Below are 24,569 nucleotides of genomic sequence, written 5' to 3' on the forward strand. Positions count from 1 at the left end.
GCGCCCGCAAAACTTCAACGCACCTGTCGCCGGCAGGTCTGCAACCTCTACTTTGCCCTGACTGACATTTGGGCGCGATGGCCCGATTTGTATGAGCCATTCCCTCTGACGCCCGCTGGTAACTGCTGGGCGATCGTCGCTGTAGACCACCTCACGCGATACGCTGAAACTGCCGCCCTCCATCTGGCACAGCGCGCGATGTGGCCTCCTTCCTGCTCCGCCGATTCGTGCTGCGTCACGGCCCACCCCAGGAGCTGCTGAGTGATCGGGTCCTGTCTTCGTGTCGGAAGTCGTCGAAGCTATTCTGAAAGAGTGTCATGCTGTTCACCGCAAAACTACTGCTTGCCACCCGCAGAAAAATGGCCAAACCGAACGCTTTAAGGTGGTAGGCCACTCAAAAGAAAAAAAAAATGTTTTAGGAGTAGCCAGCGTTGAAATAACTTTTTCTTCAAAACAAGCATATGTTATTTAACTTGCCAAGCCATTTATAGTGCAAAATATTGACTATTTATTTTTGGGAGGTGATCTTGTCAAAAATTGCCTTAAAAGTGGCAGTCACGCAAGCCGTGGTAAGTGACTAATGGTTGGCTTAGTTCTGTAAAGCTTGGCATTTGCGTAATAAGGGTTGGAGCTATGCAATGAACCTAGGATAAATATTATGCAGCAAATATCAAGGAAGTAATGCTAAAAACAAGAAAGACGGGGAAAAAGAGCCAATTTAGACTGAACCTGTTTGCAAAATTAGCTGTGAAGTTTAACAATATTCTATCAATTTCTTTTATTCTAGTTCATTGCACAGATATATACGTTGTAAACTGTTATACAAAATTTCAAGTTCGAAGTACACAATGAGAAAAAGGTTATGAAAGTTGGCGTCACGTGACTTACAGGAACTTCTTATTTTGAGAAAAACGCAGATTTCAGAGCTTGCAAGTGATGTGCGTCCCCCCTGTGCCTGTTTTTAGAGATTAAAAACAATTAGAAACACAAATGTATATTTAATGATATCCTCTTATGTAACAGTGTCAATAAAATTTATAAAGTATTTTGAATATTATTAATATAGACGAAACAACACTAACTTTCGAAAAAAAAACACGTGGTTTCGGCTTCGCTATACGTGCATGGGGCATGGAAAAGTTGCTGTAACCGGCAAACTAATGACGCTAGGACGATAATTTTTGCTGCAACATAATTTTCAATGTTTGGGCGTGCACAAAAAAATAAAAAATAAACATCAAACTCGTGAAAAAAGTTCGACTTTTGAAGGTGGCCTACCACCTTAACCGCACGCTCGGAGACAGGCTCTCAATGTACGTCGCCGGCGATCACACAAATTGGGATGCCATTGTGCCCTTCGTCACCTACGCCTATAATACCGACCCTCAGAGCACTACTGGTTTCTCACCCTTCTTCTGATTGTACGGAAGGCACCCGTCGCACACCATCGACACGATACTCCAATACAAGCCGGATTCATCTGAGTGTGCGCCTATTTCTGACACAGCTAGGCTTGCTGAAGAGTGTCGCGAGCTTGCCAAGGCCTTTACAACGCATGAACAAGAGCGGCAGAAGAGCATTAGCCGTGGCACCTCCACTTCTGAGCCCACGTTCCTCCCTGGAGCGCTAGTATGGATCTCGGTCCCTACTACTGCAAGTGGCCTCTCTTCAAAACTACTGCCCAAATACGAATACCGTGTCGTCGAACGCACATCCCCTGTAAACTACCTGGTCGAACCCATTGAACCATCTTCGGACATGCGCCGTCGAGGCATCCCGACCGGGACCTTTGAGGTAAGAAATTAATGAGGGCGTGACATTGTCAACGTGGATCGCCTCAAGGCTGCCCTGACCCGCTCATAGTGACAAGCTTTTAGGTCGCCAGGTGGCTCCCTTTTCGTACCCGGGTAATGTAGCGAAAGCCTTGGAAGTCTGCAGTGGGTCGTCCTCTCCAGCACCTTCTAGTGGGTCGCCCTCTTGGCTCCTTCGGAGAGAACACAGCTCGTGCTGAGATCGGCCCCCGCCTGAATGTCGCTCTCGTGCATCGTCGCCGAGTGCCCGCCAATAAACGTAATATATATATATAATATATATATATATATATATATCGGGGTTAGAACTATTTTAAGGGTGGAGGGTGAACATTTCGAAAGCGGGTGGGGGTCGAGATAATAATGTCAATAATTTCAAGTTTTCAACCTTTCCGTTTTCGATTAGACACATTTGTACACTTCATTTCTGGTCGCGCATTTCTGGCATCTATGACACATAGAAAACGGAAGCAATGACGCTTGTGTTCTAAGAGCTGGCGCTGGAGTTGGCGATACTGAAAGCCAGAAGGCCACCTACCTGTTTAGACTCCTTTTAACAGCGAAGCTGTTTAGGCTATCGGTAACTTGTGCTCCGTCGTGCAAAACTCCTCAGGTGGGTATGCGCCACAGGAATTGGGCAAGCCCCTCTGCAGAGGTGCGGGCGTTAAACGAAAGCTCTGCTCGGCGACGTGGAGCACGTGAAACACGTAAAATAGAGAGAGAGAAAAAGAAAGAGATAGAAAGGAAGAGAAAATTGAAAGAGAGAGAGAAAGAAAGCGACAGAAGAGAAAGAGAAAAATAGCGAGACATAAAAGGGAATAAAGACAGAGAAATAGAGAGAAACAGATAGAAGCAGACACGAAAAAGAGATAGAATAAACAGAGAGCAAGAGCGAATGGGAAAGAAAGAGAGAAACAATGAAAGAAAGAGAAAGAAGCAGAGAGTGAAAGGGAAGAAAGAGAAAGAATGATAGAAAGAGCGAGAAAGGCCAGAACCAATATAAACAACATCACATAGACGAGAGAAAACAGAGAGAAAGACAAAAAGAGGAAAGAAAAAGAGGAAGAAAGAGAAGAGAGGTAGAGAAAGAAACAAGGCAAGCCGCCCTGGTGCGCACTTCTTTCAGGCTTGGCACCACCAGGGCGAAGCTGCCTTAATTTGTTTACATAACAAGATGTGGCCGAAGGCACGGCTAGCTGGCGTTGCGCGTGCACAGTTGCCTATCGGTTCCTGATTACCGCATATCAAAGGGGTCAATAGGAGCGGTGGGCGGCATTCTCAACGCTCCGGTGGACATACCGCTACAACATCGGCTATATATTGTGGGGGTTCGTTGTCTACTCCAAGAAAAAGACGCTCGTAGACGGCGGGGAAACGCAATAACATTTATTAGTCCAAACTTTAACGACGTTACGTTGGCGCGAACACAATACAATAAAATAACACAATAAAAGTCACTGCGCACTTGAGCAGCTTCTTCTCGGCGGGCAGACCTCGTCGATCGTCGTGGCTCGGCGCGTCTGCCTCTTATTGTTTCTAGTCCTCAGTATGTATCGCAACAGCAAAATTCACGAGAAAAGCTTACAGAGGTCGCCATTCAAGGCTTTAGGCCTTTACCAAAGATATTGACCTAGCAGAAGAATTCTGGACCAGATTATCTGGACAGATTACATCACCCAACAGTTTAACACTTTCGAACAGTTGTCCACCACCACGTGACCACCGCATGGACCTCCCCTCCTCCATCCAAGAACTCAAGGCAGCACTCGCTTCGTACAAACGCCCGTCAGCACCAGGACCTGACGAAATCTCCTACAGAGCCCTGTGTCATCTGGGTGAGCGCGCGAGAATTGCTCTTCTTGAGCTATATAACGAATCTTGGCAGGAGGGCACGCTGCCCTTAAGTTGGAAAATCAGTCGTTTGGTACCACTGTTGAAGCCTGGCAAGTCACCGCGGAACTCTCATCATATCGTCCGATCGCATTGGCTAGTTGCGTGGGCAAAGTGATGGAGAGGATGATCCTCGGACGCCTGGAGGGGTACATGGAGTACAATAACATTCACCCAGATACCATGGCCGGCTTTCGATGTGGTCGATCATCAATTGATAGCGTCATCGACCTAATCACCTTCGTGGAGCGCGAGAAAGGCCGCAAGCGTCTTTGCGCTTCTTTGTTCCTCGACGTCAAAGGGGCCTATGACAACAAGCCGTCCTTGCCGCGCTAGAAGACGTCGAAGTTGGCAGTCGAGTGTTGAAATGGATACGCAGCCACCTCTGCATGCGATCTTTTTTTGTGATCACGGAGGACGGGCACGCCTCCCTACATTACAGTTATCGTGGCTTTCCCCAGGGCGGTGTGCTGAGCCATGTGCTGTTCAATCTTACGCTGATTGCTCTCCATGCACACCTGCCAAGCAACTTACTGAGATGATATCTGCGTCTGGACATCTGCGGTAACTCGCCTGCAGCTGCGAGAGAGAATCCAGATAGCTTCCACTCAAACTGCTTGGTACCTCCGTGATCGAGGTCTAGAAATATCTACCGTAAAGTGCGCTCTTCTGGCATTTACGCGCAAACCCACGCCTAACTATAGTGTATCGGTGAATGGTCAAAGTATACCGCATTGTCGATCACACAAGTTCCTGGGCGTCATAATAGACAAAGACATACCATGGACTCATTTCGTCTCGTACCTGAAAAAGCGATTGACAGGCATTTGTCACCTCTTCAAGTTTTTCGCTAGAAAGACTTGGGGAATGTCGCCCAGTGCTATGTTACAACTGTACAGTGTGCTTTTTCTCAGTTTCCTGCGCTACAGTTTGCCTGCATTAACTAACGCAAACAAGACAAGTCGACGCATGATAAAAAGTGTTCAGGCCCAGACCCTCCGGATTTGTTTAGGCCTGCCTCAGAGTGCCTCAGCAGTGACGACCATAGCCATCGCCAAGGACCACCTAGTAAAGACTCATATTGAGGTCGAAGCGCTGAGGACCCACATAAGACATCTTGCCCGGACTCTGCACCACCACGTAGCCTCTCTACCAGCGGACAGACTACGCACCTCCTTTTGCCGAACAGTAACCACGCACGGCAAATCTCTACCAACTGGCTTCACGCCGGCGTCGAGACTTTCGGTGTCTCCATGGTGCCTGAACCAGACAGCCAATCACCAACCTGGCAATACCAGGCATCCAGAAAAAACAAGATCTGTCAGCACGAGCTCTTAAACAGCTCGCTTTACTTCTATTGTACGAGAAGTATCAAGACTCTACTCACGTCTACACCGACGGCTCCGTCCTACCGAGCAGCTCAACAGCGGTGGTCGTGATTCCATTGACCGCCACAAGTATCAAGTTCAAGACGGCTCACCCAACAACATCGATTGCAGCAGAGCTTACAGCGCTTCGCGCCGCGCTGGTTTTCATTACCGACCAAATGAGAAACAGGTGGAGGATTTTCTGCGACTTCAAGGCGGCACTGCAATCTCTACTGTCGACTTTACGCCGCGGTCCGCACGAGGATTTGGTATTCGAGACTGCTGAGATGTTACGCCACCTAACCGAGAAAGGACATCACATTACATTTCAATGGCTACCAAGTCACTGTGGGATTATCGGTAATGAACGGGCCGATCAAGCTGCCCGTTCAGCCCATACAGAGGACCGCGACCTGTCGATACCTCTTTCTAGGACAGACGCTCCTTGGAAGCTCCGCATGTTCGCTCGCCGATGCACCACGCTAAATTGGAATGAGCCACACTTTCATGCATGCACGACTGCACTCCCTTGATCCCACGTTAAGCTTCGACTCCCATCAAGACTTCGCCGAGGTGACGATACTGTTCTGTGTAGATTACGGCTGGGCGTCGCGTTTACCCGTGCGTATGCGTTCCGCGTAGAGATGCTCGACACCGCCGCCTGTGAACACTGCGGAGACGAAGAAACCATTCGACATGTTCTGTGCGGCTGGTCCAGAGATAGCACATGGAGAGAATCTCTTGTCATGCTTTCAACAAGTTAGACGGACCAGCCTCTATCAGAAGAAAGACTACTACACCATCGCCTCCTGACATAACGTCGTAGAAGAAGGCCTTATAAGCACTACTAGGCTTTCTGCGATCTAGCTGCCTGTCAGAACGCCCCTGAGTGGAACGCTCTCGTGTGTGGTTATGATTGTTTTTATTTCTTATTATTTATTTTCTCTGTCTCTCTCTTTCAACCCTCTATTCCCCAACCCCAGTGCAGGGTAGCATACAGGGTACTACCTTGTGGTTAACCTCCCAGCCTTCTACTCTTTATCTATCTCTCTCTCTGTCACGAGAAAAAAAATATACACCAGCAGAATACACATCCGGCCGACAACTGCTACACCGTGGTTGTCTTTTTAAAATTTCTTGAGTGCCGTCGGCGGTTCGACCCTGACCAGGCACTCAGGTACAGGCTCTTGCAATTTCAGCACTTCTAGAAACCGCTGCATACCTTGACCAAAGTAAACACGTGCCGGTCGGGCATTTGTGCCACAATGGTAACCCGCCATCCTTGAACGCCATTAACAGTGGAGCAAGCATAATATGGTGCAGACTAGCAGAGCAGAGCATAGCCTTGTGTAGTATAGTGTAGCAAGGGGGGGGGGGGAAGAAGTGAGTGCGAGGAGGAGGAAATCCGACTACTCACCACTAATTCACTAAGAGAAAGATAGAAAAAGAGAGAGAGAGAGGAAAATAGAAATAATGGCAATAAAGACATACAAAAATAAAAAGATACAAAGACTTGGCACGATTAATGCGAAGCTGCCATGCCAGGGAACGGGAAAGGCAACGGCGGCTGCGAGAAGAGCCCGAAGTGATGGAAGCCCTACGCCAACGACGACGTGCCCGTAAATCTATGAGAGGTGAGAACGCTGGGTTCTGGAGTTTGGACACCCGCGTCCTGACTAACCTAGCTGAAGATTAGCAAAAAACTAGAAGCAACCAGATTAGACTTCAGAATCGTCCAGTTGCGCTGTTTCAGGGCTTTCGCGACTTAGTGCAAGCTTCGCCATTTTTTTATTGGGGAGGGGCACCCACGACAAGTGAGTTCCTTCGGGGGGTGGGGGGGAGGGAGGCAGGGAAGCTGGGAACTTATGCGCTGTATTTTGAATATGTTTTCTCCTGGCGGGGCAAATGGAGGGTAGGCGGAAATTTTAGGGGACAGCTGCCCCGCACTTCTCGCTGGCGCCGCCCCTGGTGCACTTGCTTATTCGCCGCGAGATCGGGCTACAGGTGGCAGCACCGTCGCCGCGCTAGTGTGGATAGGCGATTGTCGGCGCGTATACAAACGTGCACAACAGCGCTTCGTTGTGACCGATGTGACCCGATTTCCGGCGAACAGAATGCGTTGACTGCAGCTTTGTGGTAATATGTGCGCTATTCATTCCCGAATTAATGCACGAAGCGCGCCGAACGTTACAATTAGTTGAGAGATTCTGCCAACGAACGGGTTGCTCGACTTCGGCGACAGTCGGCGTTTTCGCAATGGGTGACGTTTTCTTGTTGTTTTATTTGTACATGTTTAGCATGTGTTCCACCTACTACGCACTGCTGTATAGCGCGACTGAATTAACTATTTACTTCTTGTTCATTTGGATGCCCCTCAACAAAAAGGAAGCCCGTGTTCATGCGCGATGAGTTGAAATAGCACTTTGTGCACTGCGTGCTCAAATATTCATTCGCATTTCTTATTCAGTTCTCCATGAAATGTAGGACAGTTTATAGGTTTACTGAGGAAAGCTACGTGGCTGACAGCGCTTTAGCGCTACGGAGACGTTTAACACGCACACGCTTGTTTTTATTCCAGTAACAGTACACAAAGGTAACTGTACAGCACGGAAATTTCTTCGATTGATTGCTTGCACGACAGTAATGGAACAAAGGTCCGGTTATTTCACGGGACCAAAGTACGTTTTTTCATACGAATAATGTCCGCGGCCTTCCGTCAATCTAAACAACGCAACACAAACGCCCAAGATAATGTAAAGAAAAAAAGATGTGGCTTCGCGTGAAATTACTACGACATAAATGTAAACTGCGCCGTTTGGATTAATTTTGACCATCAGCGCTCTTTAACGCGCACCTTAATCTAAGTACACGGGTGTTTTTGTATAAATTTCGCCACAAGTTAAAATTGCGCAAGGCAACTCAGTTTTGCGATTTCCGTGTCATTTTTTTTCTGTGCTTTTTAGGGGACAATTTAAGTACCGACGCGTCAGACGTGACTTAACAGAAATATTTCTCTCTAGCGAGACCAGGACCGTACACAACTAAAGCTCGTCGCGTAACGTATAAACAACACCTAACCACAACGCTCAAGTACATGCGAGCCTTTTTTTACCACCGCGCCGCTAAAAGGCGCAGTGGTTTAGTACTTCTCATCATTAGGGCAACGCCAAGTGCACTTCGCAGTGCGCTTGAACCACTGAGCGGCACCTACACTCATATGACTCTCGTGAACGGAGGGTACGACGACCACACACAGCACTCTCGACAAGTGCACTCTCTGATGTTATTACAGTACATAGACAGCCGATCAAGGTCAAATGCTTCTTTGCATCGTGTTAGGCATACCTACGAGCGGTTCAAGTTGCACTAACGCAACGGAACAAACCGCCTTTTGAGGATCTGCATCACGTACGCGCACATGCAAACACAACGGGGCTAACAGACGACGCACGGAGCAATCCACACTAGGCGCGGTTCAGCCAGAAGCCGCTAGGCGGCGACTCCGCTCGATCTCGCGGCCAATATTTTCCTCCTTTTGGAAGGGTGGCCAGATTGGACTAATAATACCCAATTTTGGCAACTTTTTGTGCGGGTTGTCGTCGAAAATTCCCAGCTAGCTAGATGGCTATGTTTGGGCGTTTATCTTTAGGATTTTCAAGTCCCTAGGACCACGTTAGCAGTGACGAAATTGTGGAACTCCTGTTTATGAAAACCCAAAGGCTCATTGCGGCTACATATATATGTAGGTCATCTAGATGGCTGCGTTTCCAGGCAGTGTAGGCGCAGAGGGGATTGCGTTGACTCACGACTGTCATGTTTTTATAGGTCATTCCAGCGATAAGCTCTGTTTCCGTTATGGTTTCGGCACCATCTGCCACCTGTTCGTGCGACGGCGGTGCTGGCAGCTGTCGAGTACACGTGCCGTGACGGCTGCTATTCAGCAAACGGCTGCGCAGACTCACACGAGAGCTGACGGGCGTGTTATCACCGCGTTAATTACATGTCCGGTAACTTCACAACACGCAAGTCGCTTTAATCCTTTGTTGGAAAGTGACGCATATACGTCCCACTTTTTTGTTTCACATTCGCCGCGTTCTCGACAAGAGAGAGGAGAAACATAGAAGGGGGGAAAGTGCACGCATTCACTTGCTCTTTTTTTTCCTCCTCGCAGTTGTAAGAATAAACTCGACGTTGTAACAGAGAAGACGTGGTCGTCTTGCTCACGGCACTACAAACAATTTCATGCGCCCAGTGAACTATACATATAGTAGAACGTTGTAACTTGGGAACCAATAAACATTTCATAATAAATTTTTGAATACGTAACTCTTGACTTATTCTTTCATTACATGTGATCGCTACGGCAGGCTTTAATGGTTTAACGCTTCAACGGGTTTCTTATAACGCAGAAAGTAGCCATGCTAGCGCTTGTCCACCTCATCAATATCTATGTGTCACAAGAGGAGGACATTATGATTGAAGAACAAAAGTTAGCCCAGTTTCCAGGCATTCATGTCTCGAGAAAGGAAGAATGTTAGAACATCCTGTAGGTCCGAAATCAGAGTATTTTGCGCCGCGAACAAACGGATGATAATGGAATAACTTAATACTAGCACGGACGAAAAGATGCGTCCGTTGCCGTGCTTTCCTTCGTAAATTGGACCAAAATAAATGCCGTAACAGAAAAATAAACACTTGCCTTCTGCGCACTGGGAAGATCCGGGCGCTGCTGCTAGCGTTGGATGCGAAAATGCACCACGAAATACGAAAAAAAAAAAGCTGATGTGCAAGCTGAAATGCCGCGCGGTCTGGCGTCTACTGCGACTTCCACTGGAGCCGCATGCGCTACAGTCGCTGGAAGAGTGTCAGAGTATCGCATCTGTTTTTCGTGCTCGGCAGCTGATGCGGTTGGCTTACGTACATAACGTGACCTTGTACACTGTAGCCATATCCCTTCCAAGCGCTTTGAGTGCGCGCGCGTTGAACGCACGTGACGGGACATTTAGTAGTACAGTAGCCCCTGGTATTTCTTCGCCGCTTTTCTAAACGCGTCATGCAGATCCCAGAGAGTACCTCGGCAGTAAACGAGAGTACTCTGGAAATCTTTTTTTCTTCTTTGCATTCCGTGCGGGGTAAAGCGTCAAAGAAGCGTTGCTGCCTAGAGTTGGCCGCAAAGAATTAGCCCCATCGAAGAACACTCATTTCTGCCGTAACTTACTTGAAGTTTGCTGGACATGCTCTCATGCGACAGGATACTTCACCTATTCGTTAAACTCTGCTCCACGATATTAAAAACGACGTGCTATACTTATTGTAATTTCGCTCGGCTATCTGTCTCTGTATGGGTTCAACATATAGTGCATGCATTGACTAAGCTTGTTACGCACGTGAGAGAAATGAAAGATATATTGAATTAGTAACTGTTTACTGGTCGACTTGACGGCAGTTGTGGCTTGATCAATTGCCAATGCGCACAACTTAAGCGTGGCTTGCAGATTGCGCATGAAATTCCGGTGAACAAGATACTTCACCTTTGCGGTTCGCTCTGCTCTACAATGTTGAAAACGACGTGCTGCACAAATATTTATTCCGTAATTAATCATTCTCATTGTTAAAATTAATTCCTCGTAACCTCTGGCGTTCAGTCTTACCTGCTTAGCCCCGAGAACGAACACTGGCGTCGCTGCAATCGACGCGATGTGACATCACGGCAAGGACTCGCGCCTTTTTCTGCTCCGGCCGTGTTCATCCTGTGCCGCTTTAGGATGATGCTGATGACCACACCTCATTTCTGCAATGCAAACCTCGTAATATATATTTTACTAGAATAATTTTTGTAGAACACTATACCTCGTAAGGTAGGAAGTGTAAGCTTTCTGTGCCGCCGAACAGGGGCTAGCCAGAAACTTTGATGATGATGGTGTTTATTGGCGCAAGGGCCAAGTGTGGCCAAAGAGCGCCAGCGCTATGAATATTCAATAAGCGACAAATGGAGTACGATGGATTATGTAAGGGGGCTGTAAAGTGGCCTAAAATAAATAGCTTTATCCAAGCTTAGAAGATATAGAGATTAAAAATATGACAATGGCGCGTGAGGTGGTCGATGATTATGGGCTGTATGGCAGATGGTCATAATGGGGTTCATAAAATTACGCACGTGGCACCGATACCTCAGCTAGGTCCTTGCGCGCAAGGGCTAGGAGGTAGGTGCTTCCCTTAAAACTGCTGCAGCAACAACCTCTCTCAGGAGGTCGCGCTGCTGTCTCCTGCGTAGATGACTCGAAAAAATTTAAGTTCGTTGAGAAATGCTAAATGTAACTCTGTTTTGAAACACGGCTCATTCCCGATGAACATTGCAGGATGTAACGGCACATGCTGGCGGAATGGCAATGGAAAATACTATTTCCTGTATGTCTCCAGCTCATGGCATTCCAAGAGGACATGAAGAACAGTGAGAGACTTGCCGCATTTTTGGCAGGTAGGTGGTTCAGTGTCGGTCAGCAGGTAGCTGTGTGTGCTATACGTGTGACCGATCCTTAGGCGGCAAAACATAACTTCTGTTCTCCGTGTTTTTGACATTGGTAGCCAGTTACCTATGTGGGGCTTAATTGTGTGTAGTTTGTTGTGTATTTCTTTGTCCCATTGTTGCTGCCAGTAATTCCTTAGCCTTTTCCTTATAAATGATTTCAAGTCTATTGCCGGGAGACTAAAGGAGTGGTTGCTCGCTCTTGTTACCGCCATTCCCGCAGTTTCATCGGCAAGGACATTCCCTTTTATACCTCTGTGTCCAGGTACCCAGCATACTATGACATGCTGGTTTGACATGTATGCTGTACACAGGGCGGAATAAAGATTATTTATTACAGGATTTTTACTTTTCCGGAGACACTTTAAAGCTTTGACTACACTAAGGGAGTCGGTGAAAATTACGGCCGTCTCTATTTTTGTTTTAGTGATGTGCTTTACAGCTGATAGTACTGCATAAGCTTCAGCAGTGAAGATAGTTGTTTCCGCATCCATCACGTTGGATTCAGAGAAGTTAGTGCCAAGAGCTGCGTAAGATACACCAGTTTTTGACCTTGACGCATCTGTGTAGAACTCCGAGCAGGAATACTTACTCTGAAGTTCAAGAAAATGCATTGTGATGTGTGCCTGTGGTGCATGTTTCGTCACCTCAATAAAAGATGTGTCGCAATCAAGAACTTGCCAGAGCCACGGCGATAACGCGTTTGCAGGAGCCATGAGACGATGTTCTAGAAGGCCAACATCCATGAGATGGCAGAGGCTCCTCACACGGAGTGAGAAGGGCTCCCGGGCCGTTCGGCGATTCTGATAGAGGGTGGTACATGTGGTATCATTAAGGACATTATAACATGGGTGTTGGGGGTATGCATTTACCTTCAGGAAGTATTTGAGGCTGGAGTAGGTTCTCTGGAGATAGAGAGGCCACTCATCCGATTCAACATAAAGACTCTCTACTGGGCTAGTTCTGAAGGCACCGGTTGCAAGGCGGATACCAAGGTTGTGAACGGGGTCTAACATTTTTAGGGAGCTGGGTGAGGCAGACTGGTATACTACAGCTCCATAGTCAAGGCGTGAGCCTAGCCAGAAACTTTAACCAACCTTTCATGCATGTGCGCGCGTGTGTTTGTATGTGTGCGTGCATATATGCACATGCAACATTGAAAATATGGGGCGCGGGGCGGGTTAAAAACACTGAACCCCCTTACCCCTGGCTAAATCTGTAAAAAGTTTGGATAATAAATTTTAGGATGGGTGAATTTTCATGTAAACCGCGGAAGCTTCACTGTGAAGGGGTGATGCTGAATAAGAGCAGCAAAGCAGTCGTGGTCTTCATCACGCATAGCGAGCAATCGGCGCGAATAATGTATGTGTTAATGGTTCTAACCTCATTATCGTTTGGCTTAGGCTCCGCAGTTATACCATGTGTCACGAGGTATTACAAATGAAATGAGGTCATTCTGAAGCACTAACTTTCTCGCAGTTTATCACGCAAGTTTCGTCCGCGTATGCAAATAATATAAGTTATTTAGCAGAATTGCGCTTTCTGCCTATGACAGGGAGGTGAATCTGTCTGTCGTAAAAATCTATTTCGACCTTTGAAAAATTGAAAAAAGTAATAATGCCAGTCATATAAAGCTTTCGGAATTGCCGAGATATTGGTGCTTGCACTACGTACAGGTTTCTGCTAAACACTTGTCAGTGCACGTAATTGTGTAGCCGTTGCTTTACATGAACAGCTGGTCCGATCTACGGCCGTGTCACGAATGGTAATATTCACTTTATGAGGAGCACGGTTGAATGCACTCGTTTGCAAAACAAATGCCGGAAAGTCAAAATGAGAGTTTTGAACTGTCCCGACGGTGCACTCATTGACGTGGATCGCGCAATAAACGTAATTCAGCTCAGTCAGGCACCGACTCGTCTCGCACACCTTGTCCACATACCGGTTGACGCTCCTAATTGGCAGGCAACTACAAGCAAAATTAATTTACGAGCTACTTAGGTAAACTGCAGTACATACAGGTTAAACAGCGCCGCTCCGACGATTCTGCGCGAGGCGAGCAGGTTCAGCAAATAACATGAATTCGTTTTAATGAGCAGAAGCACTAAAATTGTTGCGAGAAAAACTGACACTAAACAAAGTGAGTGAGCGAGTAGGCAAGAAAAACTGGCCCTACAGATGGGGTGGTATTCTGGGGCAAGCGCTTCCGTAATATTTGGCGAGACACGGCATTGCATGCATTTTTTGGTACTTTGCGTGGAGAGCGGCTTTGACACACCCCCAGAAACACTGTCTGCAGATACGCGGATGAGTCCGATGCAAAATCAAATTTGTGGAGGGGAAACCATTATCAAAGGAAACGCCCGAGCACAGCGCAACGTATTAAAGTAAATAAGGAGCATCTAGGTATCAAAACGACGATATGGTTATGAGCCACGCCGTTGATTAATTCTGACCGCCAGGATTTCTTTGTCGGGCCCTTAGTGACGGATGATTAGTACGTAACGGATGATAAGTACACGGATGTTCTTGCATGTCATCCGCATTGGAATTCGACAACCGTGACTGGGAATACCCTCGTCGTGGACCTTAGCAGCGCGATACAACAACGCAACCTGCAGTGATCACCACTTTCGAAGTATGCGTTCAAAATAGCGTGGTCATGGTTGATGAATCAATTGTTTTTTTTTTTACCTGAGGCATTATCGCTGCTGTTTTGGTCATGCGCCTGGAGTTTGAGACAAGCAAAAAGTGAACACGCACGGGATACCGCGCACGAAGCGAGCTCACGTTATCCATTCGCGCCACGGCGGACGCAGAGAGAGTCCATGCCATGACGTCATCAAGGTCTCCCGCTAGGCGGCGCCACCCCTACTTCTCGGGGCTTATAGAATAACGTGCTCGCAATTTACAGTCGCTGACTGTGAGTAGAAACGATCCTCTGAGGATCTGTAATGTGGTTAATAGATATATGAAGTACATAGCCAAAGGACTCTGACGTGACTCTTTGAAACATATTCGTCGTGTTCCTTTCGAGACGCTAGCCACGGCTAACATTCTCATGTAGCTTTTAAACTAATACACACAATACCAAGTGGCCATGTTGGCATTCCAACGTTCTGTTAACATGGGAGCTGTTTAAGCTGGCCGTTTGTCCGTGACACGAAAACATAACTGCTAATAATCGTGAACCGGCACGCGCTCTCTTCCTTGTCTTCTTCATGGTCGTCCTCTTCGTCATCTTCTGCTTCGCTTCCAGAAACCGTGCGCCGCTTTGTGTGGCGCAGTCTGGAATAACTCTGATGGGCGAGAGAACTAGTAGAGAGAGAGAGAGAAAAAAAACGACAGAGAAATTCTTCACGAGAACAACTTCCTGACCAGGCGGGATCCGAACCCGCATACTCATGATCCGAAGGCGAGTATCATAACCACTCGGCTATCCAGGCACGCTAGCAGAGAATACCATAGCCTTGTATAGTATAGTATAGTATAGTATAGTATAGTATAGTATAGTATAGTATAGTATAGTATAGTATAGTATAGTATAGTATAGTATAGTATAGCGTACCAAGGAGGTGTGAAAGAGAACTGAGGTTGAGGAAGCTGGGAAGGAGGAGGGGGTAAAGCATAGGATGGAAAGAGAGAGAAATAGAGAAAAACAAAGAAGGAGATAGAAAGAACGACGAAGCGACGACAAAGAGAGAGAAACAGAGGGAAGAAAGAGAAAGAAAGCTGGGTGCAAGAAATAAAAAGAAATAAATAGAGAAAGAAAGAAACAGAAATAAACACACAAAAGAGACATAGAAAAATAAAGAGAAGACATACAATAAAAAGAATGAAGGAAAGAGCGAAATAAAGGGAAAAAGAGAAGGCCACCCAACTCCGGACTTCATTCAGGCTTGGTACCACGAGTGCGACGGTGCCACGATTTTCTACATTTTTATTATTCTTGTGGGATATAGTTCAGATCTTTATTTAAAAACGATTACTGTATGTGAAAACGTATAATTAGTGGAATATAGTGCCTTGTGAGAACAACGAGCCTATGTCCATTAGAGGACTCACCATCATGTCTCAAGGTCGAGTCGGAGCTTGTACGAGTAAAATCAGAGTTTAGATCATTTTTACACAATATCGTGCGCTTAGACATAAGGAGGTCGTAACTATTCGACCGGAAGTTTTCTTCCGTCACTGGTAATGCGCTGCTCAGTAAATTTCCCCACACGTAACCGCACATAGTGTGATAATATATTGCTCCTTCCGTCGTGTTATAAGCCTTTCACACATCGCAGCTTTAAATGAAGTCCAGCATAGCCAGCTAAGCCGAAAGGTAAAAACAATAAGTAATTAGGAAACTACAACACGTACAGCGTTTCTGCAAAGTGTAGTTCATCCGACAAGGTATTTTAGTGCAGAGAAAAGCAAAGCGACAAACCTTTACTGGTAAGGACGCCGCATATGTACTGTTTTATTTTGCCAGACCCAAATGTGAGCCTCAGGAATGCGCTGCAGCAAACAGGAGAAATCTTTCTGGAATATCAGAGGAGACCATGGTCTCCGGAGTTCTTTTGTTTACATTGCTGGAGACATCTACACAAAAAATGATTCAGTTTATACCAAAGTAATTTTCTTTCAAAAACATTTGGCTTTTATTTATTTTACAATATGCAGTGCACACTAGCAGATTACAAATGAGGTATGGAGCAGAACAGGCGCTATGTGGACTCGCAAGATAACGCGACCGCTTCCCTACGAATGTCTTCCCACAGCTCCATAAAAGATGCCTTATCCCCTTCTTCCATTATTTTATTCTCGAAACGGGCAAGTAGGTTGGGCGTAAAGTATTCTTTCCATCCTCCCACCTTGGCTTCTTTCACCAGTGCGTACTTTGAGTTGTCTCCACAGTAGCCTTCCCTGCTGGTAGTCTTCTTGTTAACAAGCAGCTCTTTATATTCCTGCGTCTCATTCGGGTTGAGATTAATTACCATGACTTTTCTCATGTGCTCTGGTTTCGACAATTCGACGATGTTCTCGAGCATTTGCGAGTCCTTCAGAAGAACCGTACCGTAGCTCTCACCCAGAAAGCTAGCCAGTCTCAGGATTGTGCCTCTAGTGTCCTTCTTGAGCTCCTCGTAGGTCACAAAGAACACGTTCTGTTCGTCCTTGAGGGCGTACGCTGACGTCACGTGGTCGAAGTAGCTCCCGTAGCCCAAGTCGCCCTCGATGAAAGGTTCGAAGAACTCTTCGAACGTTCCATCTTCGAACTTCGAGCTGCTGAGATCTTTGGTCATGCGGAACTGCGAGGCGCAGACGTCCCACGGGTTTCGGGCGATGTAGATGTACTTGGCCTCCTCGTTCAACGCGTCTCGACTCAACGGCAGGTGCGTCGTGAACAGTCTGACTGGCATGGGCGACACCCAGCCTTCGGTGTCCACGTACTCAATAGCCCGGAGGTTGCGGGTGAACTCATCATAGGAGCTTATTGGTTTTCCCCCGTTCAGGATCAGCTGCGTTGTGTATTGAATCCAGTGGGTCCCGCTCTTGGGATAAGAGCTCTGCACAACGTCCCCCTTGGCAGCGCGAAAAGAGAGGCCTTTCCGAAAGATATCTGGGATGACCTCCGGACACCTGGGCACACCATCGATGACTTGGATGTAGGGCCTCCGACCTGGCATGGCAATTATGTCCCGAGCGTAGGGTATGTATCCTGGAAAATAAGCAGGCTGTTTTAATTTTGGCTACCGATATTTATGCTCCGCTATGCCGCTCTAAAGTGAAGCAGCTCGCGAATAAGAAACGTCAAGGTTCAGTTTTGTTTACGGTCCAATACCCGGCAACTAACTAGGCCCATACATCACTGTACATGGTCTTCCATTTCTAGTCTTCTATTTCTTTTCAATACCTCATAGAAGATTGTGTGTATTAGATAATTCGAAAAATCATTATTCTGTTTATTGACACCACGATTAGTCGTCACATAACGAATATTTCCCCCGTTCACTTTTTGTTTTACCGGCTCGAACACTAATGAGGTGGTCACATTTGATGCGGTCTACCCTGTACATGCATGTCCAACGAGCCTTCATAATGTCACCTCCCTAGCTGCAATGACTTCAATATTTTATGGACATTTGGAGAAATGTTCAGAGTGGCAGTTTTTTGCATGCAGTCACAATAACAGTTTATATGTAAAGGGCAGTAGCTGTCGGAACATTGACGTGCTTTCGGGGAGCTGAACATGCCATACATGTGTTTCATATGTTTGGTGCCACACGTACGCGAACTGTCGATCGTGATACAGCCAGTGCTGGGCACGAGGAAACGTCGAACCTTTTGGCTCTATCATTGGAATCCTGATAAATTGAAACACTGCGCCACTTTGGGATTCCGATCCTTAAATCTCTTGAAGTATAGGAAGGTCCACGCCAGTTGAGAGCTCCTAGTGCACTTCAGCAGTCGTTGGATGAGAAATATTGCGATATGACCATTATATCCAGATAGCAGAATATTTGTTGTTTGGCGCGCTGACGCCCCCCCCCCCCCCCCCCCCCCCCCACTGTACTCCCGTATCGTGCGAAAGCACTGGAACCATTGCCGCGCTATGATTATTAGGCACTCCGTGGTGGAGGACTCGGAAATACCTTTAACCACCTTGGTCTCATTTAGGTTGCCACTAAATCTAGGTACGCAATAGATGCTCCATTTCACCCCCATTAAAGTGCACATTCCGTCATTTAGTTAGCACTAGCAAACGCTGTACTCGGCGACAACTTCTGCTGACAGCGCTGTGGAAGCTACAGAACCGAAGCGCATGCCTGCTACCGCACCAATAAAGTAGTACTTAGGTTTATTAATACGTTTCTCAATTGTCTTGCTAAAAGAAAAGCTGCTTTCTTTATTATGACCAAAATTATTTTACGAGCAATTAACTAAAATGCTGTACATATTGTTCAAGCAGTGCCGCTCCTACGATTCTGCGCGATGCGAGCAGGTTCAGCAAATAACATGAATTCGTTTTAATTAACAGAAGCACTAAAACTGTTGCCAGAAAAACTGACACTAAACAAAGCGAGTGAACAAGTAGGCAATAAAAACTGGCCCTACAGATGGGGTGGTACTCTGGGGCAAGCGCTTTCGTGATATTTGGCGAGACACAACATCGCGTGCATTTTCTGCAACTGTGCGTGCACAGCGGGTTTGACACACCCCAGAAACGCTGTCTGCAGATACGCGGATGCATCCAATGCGAAATAAAATTTGTGGAGGGGAAGCCATCATCAGAGGAACCGGCCGAGCACAGCGCAACGTAATAAATTAAATAAGGAGCATCTAGGTACCAAAACCATGCACGATATGGTTATGAGGCGCGCCGTAGATTAATTCTGACCGCCAGGATTTCTTTGTCGGGCGCTAAGTGACGAATGATAAGTACACGGATGTTCTTGCATGTCACCCGCAATGGAATTCGGCAACCGTGGCTAGGAATACCCGCGTCGTGGGCTTTAGCAGCGCGACACAACATCGCGACCTGCACTGATCACCACTTTCGGAAAATGCGTTCAAGATAGCGTGGTCACGGTTGATGAATCAATTGTTTTTTTTTTACCTGAGATATTATCGCTGCTGTTTTGGTCATGCACCTGGTGATTGAGACAAGCAAAAAGTGAACACACACGGGATAACGCGCACGAAGCGAGCTCACGTTATCCATGCGCGCCACGGCGGACGCAGAGAGAGTCCATGCCGCGACGTCATCCAGGCCTCCCGCTAGGCGGCGCCACCCCAACTTCCGGGGCTTATAGAATAACGTGATCGCAATTTACAGTCGCTGACTGTGAGTAGAAACGATCCTCTGAGGATCTGTAATGTGGTTAATAGATATATGAAGTACATAGCCAAAGGACTCTGACGTGACTCTTTGAAACATATTCGTCGTGTTCCTTTCGAGACGCTAGCCACGGCTAACATTCTCATGTAGCTTTTAAACTAATACACACAATACCAAGTGGCCATGTTGGCATTCCAACGTTCTGTTAACATGGGAGCTGTTTAAGCTGGCCGTTTGTCCGTGACACGAAAACATAACTGCTAATAATCGTGAACCGGCACGCGCTCTCTTCCTTGTCTTCTTCATGGTCGTCCTTCATGCCGCGACGTCATCCAGGCCTCCCGCTAGGCGGCGCCACCCCAACTTCCGGGGCTTATAGAATAACGTGATCGCTATTTACAGTCGCTGATGTGAGTTGAAAAGGTCCTCTGAGGATCCCTAATGTGGTTAATAGATATATGAAGTATATAGACAAGGACTCGATGTAGCTCCTGTTTTAAAAACACTCTTCAGGTTCGTTTCGAGATGTTAGGCACGGCTAACTAATACACACAATACCAAGTGGCCTCGTTGGCATTACAACGTTCTTTTAGGGGCGCAGCTCATTAGGGTGTGGGTCGTTCCCTTCTCTGTAGTAGTAGTATGTAGCCACCTCGCCCGATCGGCAACGGGTGAGGTGGATCGGCAACGGGCGAGCGCCGATCTGCAACGGCGCGACGACCCTGCTGCACGAGAGTTAAGACATACTTTGCGGGCGTTATACTCTAATGAGCTTTCAACTTTTCGTCTTAATGTACATGATAAAGAAATGATATCTACGAAAAACGCAAAGCACACCTTGAGCAAGATGTTTGGTTTTGAGACGCTAAATGGGAACATGAGGCGATGTGAAGCCGGAGCACTTGCACGATCGCGTTCCGTTGGCTTTCGTTGGGCATGCTACTGACCTCGCGTCGTGGAACGCGAAGAGGAACGCTACGCGCGTCATGTCTTCCCTCTAGTCTTGCCGTTAATTCTCACAGCGCGAGCGGGGAACGCGGTCGCTCTTGGCGCGCTTTCTCTTTCGCTCGGGAGCGGACACTTTCCTTGCAATTCACCGATCACAAAGCGGTGATAATGAAGGGACCACGTAAACCAACAGTACAATAAAAGTTTGATGTTTAATATATACACGGTGTTTCACACTCTTTGTATGATGTGCTGGGCGAATTTCACCGAAGAGTTTCACGGTTTACCGATGATTCCCTCCGGAGCTTCGCCCCACTCATCATCATTCACCCCTTGGATATGCTGCGATTTTTTTTTACAGCAGAGCTGTTTAAGCTGGCCGTCTGTCCATGACACGAAAACATAACTGCTAATAATCGTGAACCGGCACGCGCTCTCTTCCTTCTCTTATTCGTCGTCGTCCTCTTCGTCATCATCTGCTTCGCTTCCAGAACCCGTGCGCCGCTCTGTCTGGCGCAGCCTGCAATAACTCTGATGGGTGAGAGCACGAGGACAGAGAGAGGCAGAAAAAAAAATGAGAGAGAAATTCTTGGCGAGAAAAACTTCCTGACGAGGCGGGATCCGAACCCGCATACTCACGAACCGAGAGCGAGTATCATAACGACTCGGCTATCCAGGCACGCTAGCAGAGCATACCATAGCCTTGTATATTATGGTATACCAAGGAGGTGGGAAAGGGAACTGAGGTTGAGGAAGATGGATAGGAGGAGGTGGTTAAAGCATAGGATAGAAAGAGAGAGAAATAGAGAAAAAGAAAGAAAGAGATACGAAGAAAGACGAAGCGACGAAAAATAGAGAGAAAGAAAGGGAAGAAAGAGAAAGAAACGTAGGAGCAAGAAACGGAAATAAATAGAGAAAGAAAGAAATGGTAATAAACACACAAAGCAGACACAGAGAAATAAAGAGAAGAGATAAAAAGAAAGAATGAAGGAAAGAGAAAAATAAAGAGAAAAAGAGAAGGCCATCCAACTCCGCACTTCCTTCAGGCTTGGTACCACTAGTGCCACGGCCGCTGGATGAAAAATTGGCCGCGTATCTGCGTGCTTCGCTGCAAATGTCCTCTAAAGACGATAGAAGAGGCGCTGCGTGAGATATGGACGCCATCTGGCAATACGTCGGGAAACATGAGTGCTGTGCTGCGGGCTGATAGTACCGGCGCAGCAGCAGGCGAAGACCGGCGGTGACCAACGCCACCGGCGGGGACAGGCATGCCCTTGTCAAGAAAGTTGCCTCTCAGCACATGTACAGCAAAAACGTCACGAAGATATAAATGTCATACCAGCCGCATTGTGATGGTTGCATCAGCTGCCAGCTTTTTATGAAACTTCTCAAGGGCATCCGAATATTCAAAAACTTTGCTCAGTAGATATTCTTCTCTTGCAACTTGTGATGCAGTACTGCACAGTTGCCGCTGCACTGTAGCGAACTGCTGGCTTTGGTGCTCCCCCATCACCATGGGCGTTTCCAGGATTCTAACTCTAATTCTGAAAACATATGACAATAAATGTAAAAGTGTTAATTTACAAGAAACTTTGCATGCCTAGGCAGGTCACCAATCGTACGTGTCACCATCAACATTATAAAATCTGCATCCTTCGCAAGTGACTGGAAAACCCAAATGATTTTTGATAACTGCCATACACAGCTACAGAGCTTGATAGGGTAAACGCGCGCACACGTCGCAGCGATCACGCTGATCATCTTCACGCTCGCAACCGCAAACTATAGTGCTGTACACGATACTGACACAAACGAGTTCAGAAAAACTTCGGTGATCTTCAAACTGGGATGAAACACGGGAAATGAACTCTTGGGTACTCGAATAAACATCACGCGACACAATGAACACCATGGCATTGTCGCGTGACATCGTCAGCTTTGGCAGCGCCGACTTACTGTCAGCCCTGTTTGCTATGAGTAAACAGGCATTAGCGCATCTATTTCTTTATCGTCTAAACCTGCAGTCCACGCTTTCTTCCATTTCGAACGCGAAAAACAGAGACAGAGACTGGAGACATACCTGCCGCCATGCTATAGTGTTCTAGAATATTTTAGCCATGCTGCTTTCTTTGTAGACGCCCGCTAAAGCGCTTGGCTTGGATTGCTTTGACTTGGGATGTCTATAGTGTCAATGTTGCCAGGCAGGAAAAGAAAAATGGTGTGCGTTTGCTATTGCCACCGTCGGATACCGTGTCGACCATGCGGTTACCTGTTCATTGCCGACCCCAGGGGTAATCATCCGCGTATGCGCAAAACAGTAAATTTCGTAAACACACACACACACACGTGAAAAACGTTTTTATGTATGATTGTAAGGCATAAATAACCGAACACGCAGAAACAACTGTACAAAAGAGATGCGCTAGCGGTTGTCACATGCATTTAATTTTCGCGCGCCCGTGACGAGAGCCACACAAAGTTCATGTACAGATTTTTCTGAATTATACAGTATGCACTCAAAATGTCCTACAATGGACGTTTTTCAGGCGATGAGTTATCCTCGAAAAATACTGAAAAGTATGTTTTCCGTATCATCCTGTGAATGCTTTCCTGAGGGCGCACTCAGAACGTCGCATAACCCATTGGGGACGTTTGTACCATTTGAGGACCACTGAGGACTACCTCAGGTCGTCGAGTGTTGTCTGGGTAGTCAGCCGTTCAATATGGCTGGCCCTTGGGCAAGTGGTTCAAATTTGGCCGAGTGGCTCAATCGAGTGACGTGCCGACAAACAGAAAGACAGACAGACCAAAATTCCTCCGTTTAAGTATCCCAAGAAAGACTATCGTCTTTAAAAGCGCACGGTACGGCCTGCCGCGTCGGGCGGCTTTCTATGGGAGAGCGCGTGTTCGCCCTAGTTGCAGTTGCGGCCGCTGCGGCGCGACGGGGCGGGGAAGGGGAAACGGGTGCCGGCGGCTCCGTTGGAGCAGCAGCCGCAGCAAATTAGTTGGTGGTGGTCGCAACAGCGATCTCACTCAGCTGTTCTAAGAGGTTTTTTTTTTTCTATCTCATCTATCGCAGTCATGACATATCATGCATTCAGTTGAGTTCGTTCGCGTAATCTGGTTAAATAGCCAACTAAGTTTCCGTGTACGTGCCTAGCTCGTGGCATTTTTTTTCCAGGACTAACTTTTTGCTTTGTGTCTGAAAGAATATTCCACAATGCGCGCAGCAGTATTATATGGCGCTGAATGTGTGAGAAAGTGTTGTTATATTTATGTGCGTGCAATGAATGCATCGGTTGTTATTTTAACATATTGATTTCCGTGACATTTCTTCAGCACCTTTGAGTTTTCTTAGCTGAAAATGCTTGACAGGTATTCATTTGAAACATCTGACAATACACGTTCATGTTCTTTATACACAGGAAGTGCATGTAAAACGTACGTTGAATCTTTTTCATGATGTCTGATACATGATACTGTGCCGAAAAGTAATTCAGCTTCGGATGCTTGATACTAGCGGATTCTACAAATATAGTGACGCACTCCTCGTAACTTTGTTGAAAAGGCTGCGGAATTATATATTCATTAAAGGTGGCTGGCAAATATTCTTGACAGTTCATAGCAGGGCAATGTCATCAAATTGATGTATATATAAGGCCGATCACTGGAGTGACTAGTATACTAATATCTCGAAGAATCAAGCTACAACTGAACTTTTCTTTAACTCAAGTTACAAAACCACGAAATGGCGGGGATCAACTCAAGCTATATATATATGTATATGTATTGTCCCGAACAGAAGACGAAGAGGAGCGGTAGCGACAAGAGAAGATGAAGAAGATCGGAATGTCGACATTAAACAGTTAACAACTGCAACAGTTGATCAGTCTCGGATCTCTATTTTATATTTGGCGCAGCCCGACAGGATGTGGATAGAAGTAAGAGTTGGTACTACTGCTGCGGGACAACCGTACGTCACGTCTACAAAGTTGAAGACGAGAAACAAGTCGAACTCCAGGAGTCAGCGACGTCACCAAGCCTGCTACAGTTCATCGCAAGCAAGGCGAATATCAGCGAGGCGGACCTCATCAAACGAGGTACGTGGAAAATCAATATCCGACTATGAAAACTTGCTAACCCGTGACGACTCAATGGCACAAACAGCATTGCGGTGCTTAGGAAGAGTAACCCGTGAC

The 24,569-nt window shown here is 46.8% G+C and overlaps 2 protein-coding genes across 3 annotated transcripts in view; one reads left to right on the forward strand and one right to left on the reverse strand.

The window, feature by feature from the left end:
• LOC119391015 (potassium channel subfamily K member 17) overlaps window positions 1–24,569 on the forward strand; it is a 522,775-nt gene that overhangs the window by 429,032 nt on the left and 69,174 nt on the right. The gene's annotated exons all lie outside the window — the stretch shown is intronic.
• Window positions 16,310–17,269, reverse strand: LOC119391965 (sulfotransferase 1B1). The gene has a single exon (XM_037659607.1). The coding sequence runs from the start codon at window positions 17,267–17,269 to the stop codon at window positions 16,310–16,312; it is 960 nt and encodes a 319-aa protein (XP_037515535.1).

This window comes from Rhipicephalus sanguineus, chromosome 4 (genome assembly GCF_013339695.2).
Source record: "Rhipicephalus sanguineus isolate Rsan-2018 chromosome 4, BIME_Rsan_1.4, whole genome shotgun sequence".
In the NCBI taxonomy this organism is placed as follows: domain Eukaryota; kingdom Metazoa; phylum Arthropoda; class Arachnida; order Ixodida; family Ixodidae; genus Rhipicephalus; species Rhipicephalus sanguineus.